At 53.3% G+C, this 12056-nt stretch overlaps 1 protein-coding gene across 1 annotated transcript in view; it reads right to left on the reverse strand.

The window, feature by feature from the left end:
* Positions 1-12056, reverse strand: part of LOC137527510 (collagen alpha-1(V) chain-like) — a 276687-nt gene that overhangs the window by 29790 nt on the left and 234841 nt on the right. Inside the window, exon 6 of the mRNA XM_068248028.1 lies at positions 9665-10237. Coding sequence (XP_068104129.1) covers positions 9665-10237 — 573 coding nt within the window. The remainder of the gene's footprint in view (positions 1-9664; positions 10238-12056) is intronic.

The raw sequence follows: 12056 nt of genomic DNA on the forward strand, positions 1-12056 counted from the left end.
TCACTGGTAGCAGGAGGAGAGATTACTGGTAGCAGGAAGAGAGATCACTGGTAGCAGGAGAAGAGATCACTAGTAGCAGGAGGAGAGATTACTGGTAGCGGGAGGAGAGATTACCGGTAGCAGAAGGAGAGATCACTGGTAGCAGGAGAAGAGATCACTAGTAGCAGGAGGAGAGATTACTGGTAGAGGGGGGAGAGATTACCGGTAGCGGAAGGAGCGATCACTAGTAGCAGGAGGAGAGATCACTGGTAGCAGGAGGAGAGATCACTGGTAGCGGGAGGAGAGATCACTGGTAGCAGGAGGAGAGATCACTGGTAGGAGGAGGAGAAATCACTGGTATCAGGAGGAGAGAGCGCTGGTAGCAGGAGGAGAGATCACTTGTAGCAGGAGGAGAGAGCGCTGGTAGCAGGAGGAGAGAGCGCTGGTAGCAGGAGGAGAGATCACTAGTAGCAGGAGGAGAGATTACCGGTAGCGGAAGAAGAGATCATCGGTAGCGGGAGGAGAGATCACCAGTAGCGTGGGGAGAGATCACTGGTAGCAGGAGGAGAGATCACTGGTGGCAGGAGGAGAAATCACTGGTAGCGGGAGGAGAGATCACTGGTAGCAGGAGGAGAGATCACTGTTAGCAGGAGGAGAGATCACTGTTAGCAGGAGGAGAGTGCGCTGGTAGCAGGAGGAGAGATCACTAGTAGCAGGAGGAGAGATCACTAGTAGCAGGAGGAGAGATTACCAGTAGCGGGAGGAGAGATTACCAGTAGCGGGAGGAGAGATCACCAGTAGCGGGAGGAGAGATCACCAGTAGCGGGAGGAGAGATCACTAGTAGCGGGAGGAGAGATTACCGGTAGCAGGAGGAGAGATCACTGGTAGCAGGAGTCGAGATCACTGGTAGCAGGAGGAGAGATCGCTGGTAGCGGGAGGAGAGATTACTGGTAGCGGGAGGAGAGATCACTGGTAGCAGGAGGAGAGAGCGCTGGTAGCAGGAGGAGAGATCACTAGTAGCAGGAGGAGAGATTACCGGAAGCGGAAGGAGAGATCATCGGTAGCGGGAGGAGAGATCACCAGTAGCGTGAGGAGAGATCACTGGTAGCAGGAGGAGAGATTACTGGTAGCGGGAGGAGAGATCACTGGTAGCAGAAGGAGAGATCACTGGTAGCAGGAGGAGAGATCGCTGGTAGCGGGAGGAGAGATTACTGGTAGCGGGAGGAGAGATCACTGGTAGCAGGAGGAGAGAGCACTGGTAGCAGGAGGAGAGATCACTAGTAGCAGGAGGAGAGATTACCGGTAGCGGAAGGAGAGATCATCGGTAGCGGGAGGAGAGATCACCAGTAGCGTGAGGAGAGATCACTGGTAGCAGGAGGAGAGATCACCAGTAGCGGGAGGAGAGATCACTAGTAGCGGGAGGAGAGATTACCGGTAGCAGGAGGAGAGATCACTGGTAGCAGGAGGAGAGATCACTGGTAGCAGGAGGAGAGATCGTTGGTAGCGGGAGGAGAGAGCGCTGGTAGCAGGAGGAGAGATTACCAGTAGCGGGAGGAGAGATCACCAGTAGCGGGAGGAGAGATCACTAGTAGCAGGAGGATAGATTACTGCTAGCGGGAGGAGAGAGCGCTGGTAGCAGGAGGAGAGATCACTGGTAGCAGGAGGAGAGATCACTGCTAGCGGGAGGAGAGATCACTGGTAGCGGGAGGAGAGATTACCAGTAGCGGGAGGAGAGATCACCAGTAGCGGGAGGAGAGATCACCAGTAGCGGGAGGAGAGATCACTAGTAGCAGGAGGAGAGATTACTGGTAGCGGGAGGAGAGATCACTGGTAGCAGGAGGAGAGATTACTGGTAGCAGGAAGAGAGATCACTGGTAGCAGGAGAAGAGATCACTAGTAGCAGGAGGAGAGATTACTGGTAGCGGGAGGAGAGATTACCGGTAGCAGAAGGAGAGATCACTGGTAGCAGGAGAAGAGATCACTAGTAGCAGGAGGAGAGATTACTGGTAGAGGGGGGAGAGATTACCGGTAGCGGAAGGAGCGATCACTAGTAGCAGGAGGAGAGATCACTGGTAGCAGGAGGAGAGATCACTGGTAGCGGGAGGAGAGATCACTGGTAGCAGGAGGAGAGATCACTGGTAGGAGGAGGAGAAATCACTGGTATCAGGAGGAGAGAGCGCTGGTAGCAGGAGGAGAGATCACTTGTAGCAGGAGGAGAGAGCGCTGGTAGCAGGAGGAGAGAGCGCTGGTAGCAGGAGGAGAGATCACTAGTAGCAGGAGGAGAGATTACCGGTAGCGGAAGAAGAGATCATCGGTAGCGGGAGGAGAGATCACCAGTAGCGTGGGGAGAGATCACTGGTAGCAGGAGGAGAGATCACTGGTGGCAGGAGGAGAAATCACTGGTAGCGGGAGGAGAGATCACTGGTAGCAGGAGGAGAGATCACTGTTAGCAGGAGGAGAGATCACTGTTAGCAGGAGGAGAGTGCGCTGGTAGCAGGAGGAGAGATCACTAGTAGCAGGAGGAGAGATCACTAGTAGCAGGAGGAGAGATTACCAGTAGCGGGAGGAGAGATTACCAGTAGCGGGAGGAGAGATCACCAGTAGCGGGAGGAGAGATCACCAGTAGCGGGAGGAGAGATCACTAGTAGCGGGAGGAGAGATTACCGGTAGCAGGAGGAGAGATCACTGGTAGCAGGAGTCGAGATCACTGGTAGCAGGAGGAGAGATCGCTGGTAGCGGGAGGAGAGATTACTGGTAGCGGGAGGAGAGATCACTGGTAGCAGGAGGAGAGAGCGCTGGTAGCAGGAGGAGAGATCACTAGTAGCAGGAGGAGAGATTACCGGAAGCGGAAGGAGAGATCATCGGTAGCGGGAGGAGAGATCACCAGTAGCGTGAGGAGAGATCACTGGTAGCAGGAGGAGAGATTACTGGTAGCGGGAGGAGAGATCACTGGTAGCAGGAGGAGAGAGCGCTGGTAGCAGGAGGAGAGATCACTAGTAGCAGGAGGAGAGATTACCGGTAGCGGAAGGAGAGATCATCGGTAGCGGGAGGAGAGATCACCAGTAGCGTGAGGAGAGATCACTGGTAGCAGGAGGAGAGATCACTGGTAGCGGGAGGAGAGATCACTGGTAGCGGGAGGAGAGATCACTGGTAGCAGGAGGAGAGATTACTGGTAGCAGGAGGAGAGATCACTGGTAGCAGGAGGAGAGTGCGCTGGTAGCAGGAGGAGAGATCACTAGTAGCAGGAGGAGAGATCACTAGTAGCAGGAGGAGAGATTACTGGTAGCGGGAGGAGAGATTACCGGTAGCTGAAGGAGAGATCACTAGTAGCAGGAGGAGAGATCACTGGTAGCAGGAGGAGAGATCACTGGTAGCGGGAGAAGAGATCACTGGTAGCAGGAGGAGAGATCACTGGTAGCAGGAGGAGAGATCACTGGTAGCAGGAGGAGAGAGCGCTGCTAGCAGGAGGAGAGATCACTAGTAGCAGGAGGAGAGATCACCGGTAGCGGAAGGAGAGATCATCGGTAGCGGGAGGAGAGATTACCGGTAGCGGGAGGAGAGATCACCAGTAGCGGGAGGAGAGATCACCAGTAGCGGGAGGAGAGATCACTAGTAGCGGGACCAGTAGCGGGAGGAGAGATCACCAGTAGCGGGAGGAGAGATCACTAGTAGCGGGAGGAGAGATTACCGGTAGCAGGAGGAGAGATCACTGGTAGCAGGAGGAGAGATCACTGGTAGCAGGAGGAGAGATCACTGGTAGCAGGAGGAGAGAGCGCTGCTAGCAGGAGGAGAGATCACTAGTAGCAGGAGGAGAGATCACTAGTAGCAGGAGGAGAGATTACTGGTAGTGGGAGGAGAGATTACCGGTAGCGGGAGGAGAGATCACCAGTAGCGGGAGGAGAGATCACCAGTAGCGGGAGGAGAGATCACTAGTAGCGGGAGGAGAGATCACTAGTAGCGGGAGGAGAGATTACCGGTAGCAGGAGGAGAGATCACTGGTAGCAGGAGGAGAGATCACTGGTAGCAGGAGGAGAGATCGCTGGTAGCGGGAGGAGAGAGCGCTGGTAGCAGGAGGATAGATTACCAGTAGCGGGAGGAGAGATCACCAGTAGCGGGAGGAGAGATCACTAGTAGCAGTAGGAGAGATTACTGGTAGCGGGAGGAGAGATCACTGGTAGCAGGAGGAGAGAGCGCTGGTAGCAGGAGGAGAGAGCGCTGGTAGCAGGAGGAGAGATCACTGCTAGCAGGAGTAGAGATCACTGCTAGCAGGAGGAGAGATCACTGCTAGCAGGAGGAGAGATTACTGGTAGCGGGAGGAGAGATCACTGGTAGCAGGAGGAGAGATTACTGGTAGCAGGAGGAGAGATTACCGGTAGCAGGAGGAGAGATTACTGGTAGCAGGAGGAGAGATCACTGGTAGCAGGAGGACAGATTACCGGTAGCGGAAGGAGAGATCACTGGTAGCAGGAGAAGAGATCACTAGTAGCAGGAGGAGAGATTACTGGTAGAGGGAGGAGAGATTACCGGTAGCTGAAGGAGAGATCACTAGTAGCAGGAGGAGAGATCACTGGTAGCAGGAGGAGAGATCACTGGTAGCGGGAGGAGAGATCACTGGTAGCAGGAGGAGAGATTACTGGTAGCAGGAGGAGAGATCACTGGTAGCAGGAGGAGAGATTACCGGTAGCGGAAGGAGAGATCACTGGTAGCTGGAGAAGAGATCACTAGTAGCAGGAGGAGAGATTACTGGTAGAGGGAGGAGAGATTACCGGTAGCTGAAGGAGAGATCACTAGTAGCAGGAGGAGAGATCACTGGTAGCAGGAGGAGAGATCACTGTTAGCGGGAGAAGAGATCACTGGTAGCAGGAGGAGAGATCACTGGTAGCAGGAGGAGAGATCACTGGTAGCAGGAGGAGAGAGCGCTGCTAGCAGGAGGAGACATCACTAGTAGCAGGAGGAGAGATCACCGGTAGCGGAAGGAGAGATCATCGGTAGCGGGAGGAGAGATCACCAGTAGCGTGAGGAGAGATCACTGGTAGCAGGAGGAGAGATCACTGGTAGCGGGAGGAGAGATCACTGGTAGCAGGAGGAGAGAGCGCTGGTAGCAGGAGGAGAGAGCGCTGGTAGCAGGAGGAGAGATCACTGGTAGCAGGAGGAGAGATCACTGCTAGCGGGAGGAGAGATCACTGGTAGCGGGAGGAGAAATTACCAGTAGCGGGAGGAGAGATCACCAGTAGCGGGAGGAGAGATCACTAGTAGCAGGAGGAGAGATTACTGGTAGCGGGAGGAGAGATCACTGGTAGCAGGAGGAGAGATTACTGGTAGCAGGAAGAGAGATCACTGGTAGCAGGAGAAGAGATCACTAGTAGCAGGAGGAGAGATTACTGGTAGAGGGAGGAGAGATTACCGGTAGCGGAAGGAGAGATCACTAGTAGCAGGAGGAGAGATCACTGGTAGCAGGAGGAGAGATCACTGGTAGCGGGAGGAGAGATCACTGGTAGCAGGAGGAGAGATCACTGGTAGGAGGAGGAGAGATCACTGGTAGCAGGAGGAGAGAGCGCTGGTAGCAGGAGGAGAGATCACTGGTAGCAGGAGGAGAGAGCGCTGGTAGCAGGAGGAGAGATCACTAGTAGCAGGAGGAGAGATTACCGGTAGCGGAAGGAGAGATCCTCGGTAGCGGGAGGAGAGATCACCAGTAGCGTGAGGAGAGATCACTGGTAGCAGGAGGAGAGATTACTGGTAGCGGGAGGAGAGATCACTGGTAGCAGGAGGAGAGATCACTAGTAGCAGTAGGAGAGATTACTGGTAGCAGGAGGAGAGATCACTAGTAGCAGGAGGAGAGATTACCGGTAGCGGAAGGAGAGATCATCGGTAGCGGGAGGAGAGATCACCAGTAGCTTGAGGAGAGATCACTATTAGCAGGAGGAGAGATCACTGGTAGCGGGAGGAGAGATCACTGGTAGCGGGAGGAGAGATCACTGGTAGCAGGAGGAGAGATCACTGGTAGCAGGAGGAGAGATCACTGGTAGCAGGAGGAGAGTGCGCTGGTAGCAGGAGGAGAGATCACTAGTAGCAGGAGGAGAGATCACTAGTAGCAGGAGGAGAGATTACTGGTAGCGGGAGGAGAGATTACCGGCAGCGGGAGGAGAGATCACCAGTAGCGGGAGGAGAGATCACCAGTAGCGGGAGGAGAGATCACTAGTAGCGGGAGGAGAGATTACCGGTAGCAGGAGGAGAGATCACTGGTAGCAGGAGGAGAGATCACTGGTAGCAGGAGGAGAGATTACTGGTAGCGGGAGGAGAGATCACTGGTAGCAGGAGGAGAGAGCGCTGGTAGCAGGAGGAGAGAGCGCTGGTAGCAGGAGGAGAGATCACTGGTAGCAGGAAGAGAGATTACTGCTAGCAGGAGGAGAGATTACTGGTAGCGGGAGGAGAGATCACTGGTAGCAGGAGGAGAGATTACTGGTAGCAGGAGGAGAGATTACTGGTAGCAGGAGGAGAGATTACCGGTAGCAGGAGGAGAGATCACTGGTAGCAGGAGGAGAGATTACCGGTAGCGGAAGGAGAGATCACCAGTAGCGGGAGGAGAGATCACTAGTAGCAGGAGGAGAGATTACTGGTAGCGGGAGGAGAGATCATTGGTAGCAGGAGGAGAGAGCGCTGGTAGCAGGAGGAGAGAGCGCTGGTAGCAGGAGGAGAGATCACTGGTAGCAGGAAGAGAGATTACTGCTAGCAGGAGGAGAGATTACTGGTAGCGGGAGGAGAGATCACTGGTAGCAGGAGGAGAGATTACTGGTAGCAGGAGGAGAGATTACTGGTAGCAGGAGGAGAGATTACCGGTAGCAGGAGGAGAGATCACTGGTAGCAGGAGGAGAGATTACCGGTAGCGGAAGGAGAGATCACTGGTAGCAGGAGAAGAGATCACTAGTAGCAGGAGGAGAAATTACTGGTAGAGGGAGGAGAGATTACCGGTAGCGGAAGGAGAGATCACTAGTAGCAGGAGGAGAGATCACTGGTAGCAGGAGGAGAGATCACTGGTAGCGGGAGGAGAGATCACTGGTAGCAGGAGGAGAGATCACTGGTAGCAGGAGGAGAGATCACTGGTAGCAGGAGGAGAGAGCGCTGGTAGCAGGAGGAGAGATCACCAGTAGCAGGAGGAGAGATTACCGGTAGCGGAAGGAGAGTTCATCGGTAGCGGGAGGAGAGATCACCAGTAGCGTGAGGAGAGATCACTGGTAGCAGGAGGAGAGATCACTGGTAGCAGGAGGAGAGATCACTGGTATCGGGAGGAGAGATCACTGGTAGCAGGAGGAGAGATCACTGGTAGCAGGAGGAGAGAGCGCTGGTAGCAGGAGGAGAGATCACCAGTAGCAGGAGGAGAGATCACTGGTAGCAGGAGGAGAGATCACTGGTATCGGGAGGAGAGATCACTGGTAGCAGGAGGAGAGATCACTGGTAGCAGGAGAAGAGATCACTGGTAGCAGGAGGAGAGAGCGCTGGTAGCAGGAGGAGAGATCACTAGTAGCAGGAGGAGAGATCACTAGTAGCAGGAGGAGAGATTACTGGTAGTGGGAGGAGAGATTACCGGTAGCGGGAGGAGAGATCACCAGTAGCGGGAGGAGAGATCATCAGTAGCGGGAGGAGAGATCACTAGTAGCGGGAGGAGAGATTACCGGTAGCAGGAGGAGAGATCACTGGTAGCAAGAGGAGAGATCACTGGTAACAGGAGGAGAGATCACTGGTAGCAGGAGGAGAGATTACTGGTGGCGGGAGGAGAGATTACCGGTAGCGGGAGGAGAGATCACCGGTAGCGGGAGGAGAGATCACCGGTAGCGGGAGGAGAGATCACTGGTAGCAGGAGGAGAGATCACTAGTAGCAGGAGGAGAGATCACTAGTAGCAGGAGGAGAGATTACTGGTGGCGGGAGGAGAGATTACCGGTAGCGGGAGGAGAGATCACCGGTAGCGGGAGGAGAGATCACTGGTTGCGGGAGGAGAGATCACTGGTAGCAGGAGGAGAGATCACCAGTAGCAGGAGGAGAGATCACCGGTAGTGGGAGGAGAGATTACCGGTAGCGGGAGGAGAGATCACTGGTAGCAGGAGGAGAGATCACTGGTATCGGGAGGAGAGATCACTGGTATCGGGAGGAGAGATCACTAGTAGCGGGAGGAGAGATCACCGGTAACGGGAGAAGAGATCACCGGTAACGGGAGGAGAGATCACTGGTAGTGGGAGGAGAGATCACTGGTAGCAGGAGGAGAGATCACTAGTAGCGGGAGGAGAGATCACTGGTAGCGGGAGGAGAGATCACTGGTAGCAGGAGAAGAGATCACGAGTAGCAAGAGGAGAAATCACTGGTAGCGGGAGGAGAGATTACAGGTAGCGGGAGGAGAGATCACAAGTAGCGGGAGGAGAGATCACCGGTAGCGGGAGGAGAGATCACCGTTAGCGGGAGGATAGATCACCGGTAGCGGAAGGAGAGATTACTGGTAGAGGGGAAGCGAGATCACTGGTAGCGGGAGGAGAGATCACTGGTAGCGGGAGGAGAGATCACTGGTAGCGGGAGGAGAGATCACCGGTAGCGGGAGGAGAGATCACCGGTAGCGGGAGGAGTGATTACCGGTAGTGGGAGGAGAGATTACGGGTAGCGGGAGGAGAGATCACTGGTAGTGGGAGGAGAGATTACTGGCAGCAGGAGGAGAGATCACTAGTAACAGGAGGAGAGATTACCAGTAGCAGGAGGAGAGATTACCAGTAGCAAGAGGAGAGATCACTGGTAGCAGGAGGAGAGATCACCGGTAGCAGGAGGAGAGATTACTAGTAGCAGGAGGAGAGACCACTAGTAGCAGGAGGAGAGATCACTGGTCGCGGGATGAGAGATCACTGGTAGCAGGAGGAGAGATTACCAGTAGCAAGAGGAGAGATCACTGGTAGCAGGAGGAGAGATTACCGGTAGCAGGAGGAGAGATTACTGGTAGCAGGAGGAGAGACCACTAGCAGCAGGAGGTGAGATTACTGGTAGCAGGAGAGAAAATTACTAGTAGCAGGAGGAGAGATCACTGGTAGCAGGAGGAGAGATCACTGGTAGCAGGAGGAGAGATCACTGTTAGCAGGAGGAAAGATTACCAGTAGCAAGAGCAGAGATTATTGGTAACAGGAGGAGAGATCACTGGTAGCAGGAGGAGAGATTACCGGTAGCAGGAGGAGAGATCACTGGTAGCAGGAGGAGAGATTACCAGTAGCAAGAGGAGAGATTATTGGTAACAGGAGAAGAGATCACTGAAGATCAGGTGGCCATAGACATTGAAGACCTTGGGAGGTGAGTATGAAAAACAGTGTGTGGGAGTTGGGGTCTCTTATAAATCTGTTGGGGAGTGAAGAAGGTTGGTAGTAACTGGTAGCAGGAGGAGAGATCACTGGTAGCAAGAAGAGAGATCACTGGTAGCGGGAGGAGAGATCACTGAAGATCAGGTGGCCATAGACGTTGAGGACCTTGGGAGGTGAGTATGAAAAACAGTGTGTGGGAGTTGGGGTCTCTTATAAATCTGTTGGGGAGTGAAGAAGGTTGGTTGTAACCAACACAAGGAAGATCATGAAATTGGGCTGTGAAACAGAGAAAAAACATCTTAATCCATCACCGAGCAGGTATAAATGTGGTATTCATAGATAAATGACAGGGTGACTTACTGGCGGGCCACGAGGTCCTGGGTGCCCTCGGAGAATGGTCTTCTTTGGCTTTGTGCTTGTTGGCTCTTTGTTGACCTGAAGCCCTTCTGTATCTCCTGATCCCCCCATAGGGTAGTGGTCTTTGGAAGAGGTAGGCTGTTGCATAGTCTTGGTCTTGTTCTCCATCTCTAGAGGTGTCGTTGGAGTTGGCACAGGGGTGGCAGACAGGTTGGACCTTGGTGTGGGCAATGGGCTTGGCCTGGTGAAGTTTTTCGTTAAATCTATGATATCTCCTCCTGCATCTTTGTCAGTGGTGAGGTTCTCTCTTGTGGCTGGACTTTTTTCCTTCTTCCCTGTGGTGATGTTTTCCTCTAGCGGGTCCAGTTTTTTGTACTGATCATCTTTCTTGGTTGGCTTCCCTGTGGTTTCGGTTTCGAGATGTGGCCCCTGGCCTGGCACGGGCAGGTAGCCTTCTTCTTTCAGTGCATTTAGATCAAGTTCAGTGAGGTATTTGTGAGTGGTGGGGATCAGTGTCTGCTCTGTGACTGTTTTCTGTCCCTCCAGCTCTCTCCATGAATGGTTGGACGGAAGATCCTGCTCAGAACAGAACACAAAACAACAACAGTTTTTATTTTTTATTTCTATAGCGTCAAAACTTTCTGTAGCACTATACAGAGCAGCTGCTGTGTGCCTGAGACATCCCCAATGCTTGTGCACGTCCATATGATAAATTGCAGCTGAATACCACACTTGCCAGGTTACAATCTAGAGGGTAGTGGGGTGGAGACACTGGGGGAGGAGCCTGGCCTTGCGAGCTTACAATCTAGCGGGTAGTGGGGTGGAGACATTAGGGAAGGAGCCTGGCCTTGCCAGCTTACAATCTAGAGGGTAGTGGGGTGGAGACATTAGAGGGAGGAGCCTGGCCTTGCCAGCTTACAATCTAGAGGGTAGTGGGGTGGAGACATTAGGGAAGGAGCCTGGCCTTGCCAGCTTACAATCTAGAGGGTAGTGGGGTGGAGACATTAGAGGGAGGAGCCTGGCCTTGCCAGCTTACAATCTAGCGGGTAGTGGGGTGGAGACACTGGGGGAGGTCACTGCCTTTGTGAGCTTACAATCTAGAGGGTAGTGGGGTGGAGACACTGGGGGAGGTCCCTGCCTTTGTGAGCTTACAATCTAGCGGGTAGTGGGGTGGAGACATTAGGGAAGGAGCCTGGCCTTGCCAGCTTACAATCTAGAGGGTAGTGGGGTGGAGACATTAGAGGGAGGAGCCTGGCCCTATGAGCTTACAATCTGGAGGGTAGTGGGGTGGAGACATTAGAGGGAGGAGCCTGGCCTTATGATCTTACAATCTAGAGGGTAGTGGGGTGGAGACATTAGAGGGAGGAGCCTGGCCTTGCCAGGTTACAATCTAGAGGGTAGTGGGGTGGAGACATTAGGGAAGGAGCCTGGCCTTGCCAGCTTACAATCTAGAGGGTAGTGGGGTGGAGACATTAGGGAAGGAGCCTGGCCTTGCCAGTTTACAATCTAGAGGCTAGTGGGTGGAGACATTAGGGGAGGAGTTTGGCCTTTATGAGCTTACACTCTAGAGGCTAGTGGGGTGGAGACACTGGGGGAGGTCACTGCCTTTGTGAGCTTACAATCTAGAGGGTAGTGGGGTGGAGACACTAGAGGTAGGAGCCTGGCCTTATGAGCTTACAATCTATAGGGTAGTGGGGTGGAGACATTAGGGAAGGGGACACACGGGTTAGCGGATGAGGCAGAGAGCCTGCATTGCTACCTACAGGAAATGATAGGCTTGTGTGAACAGACTGGCAGGGGAAAGAGTCCCAAAGGAGAGGGACAGCCCATGAGAAGTCCTGGATGCGGGAGTGGGAGGAGGTGACTAATCTAGAGCCTAGGTTCTCAACGTGTGGTACGCGTACCCCAGGGGGTACTTCTGTTGGTTCCAGGGGGTACTCGGGCTTAATATACTTAACCAAGAATAACAAATTTAGAGTTTTAGAAAATTATAAATCTTATTTAAACAACACCAATTTAGTGTTTTAGCTAATTAAAAGCAATAGTAAATGCTTGGGAATTGTTTAGAACCAATTATCATGTACTACGATTAAATATATATTTGTCAAGGGGTACTAGTGATAACGTTTACTATGCTAGGGGGTACTTGGTGAGTATGGGGTTTAAAAGGGGTACATACCAATAAAATGTTGAGAAACACTGATCTAGAGGACAAGAGGGGTCTCCTGGGCAGAGCTAAGGTTACAGGCAGGAAGTACCTGGAGATTACCAAGTGACACTGTAGTGAAAATAAACTTATGATATAATGAATTGTATGTGCAGCATTGATAATTAATGGAACATTAGTAGCAAAGAAAATAGTCTCATCTTTTAATTTTCAGATATATAACTTTTT

Source organism: Hyperolius riggenbachi, chromosome 8 (genome assembly GCF_040937935.1).
Source record: "Hyperolius riggenbachi isolate aHypRig1 chromosome 8, aHypRig1.pri, whole genome shotgun sequence".
Classification (NCBI taxonomy): domain Eukaryota; kingdom Metazoa; phylum Chordata; class Amphibia; order Anura; family Hyperoliidae; genus Hyperolius; species Hyperolius riggenbachi.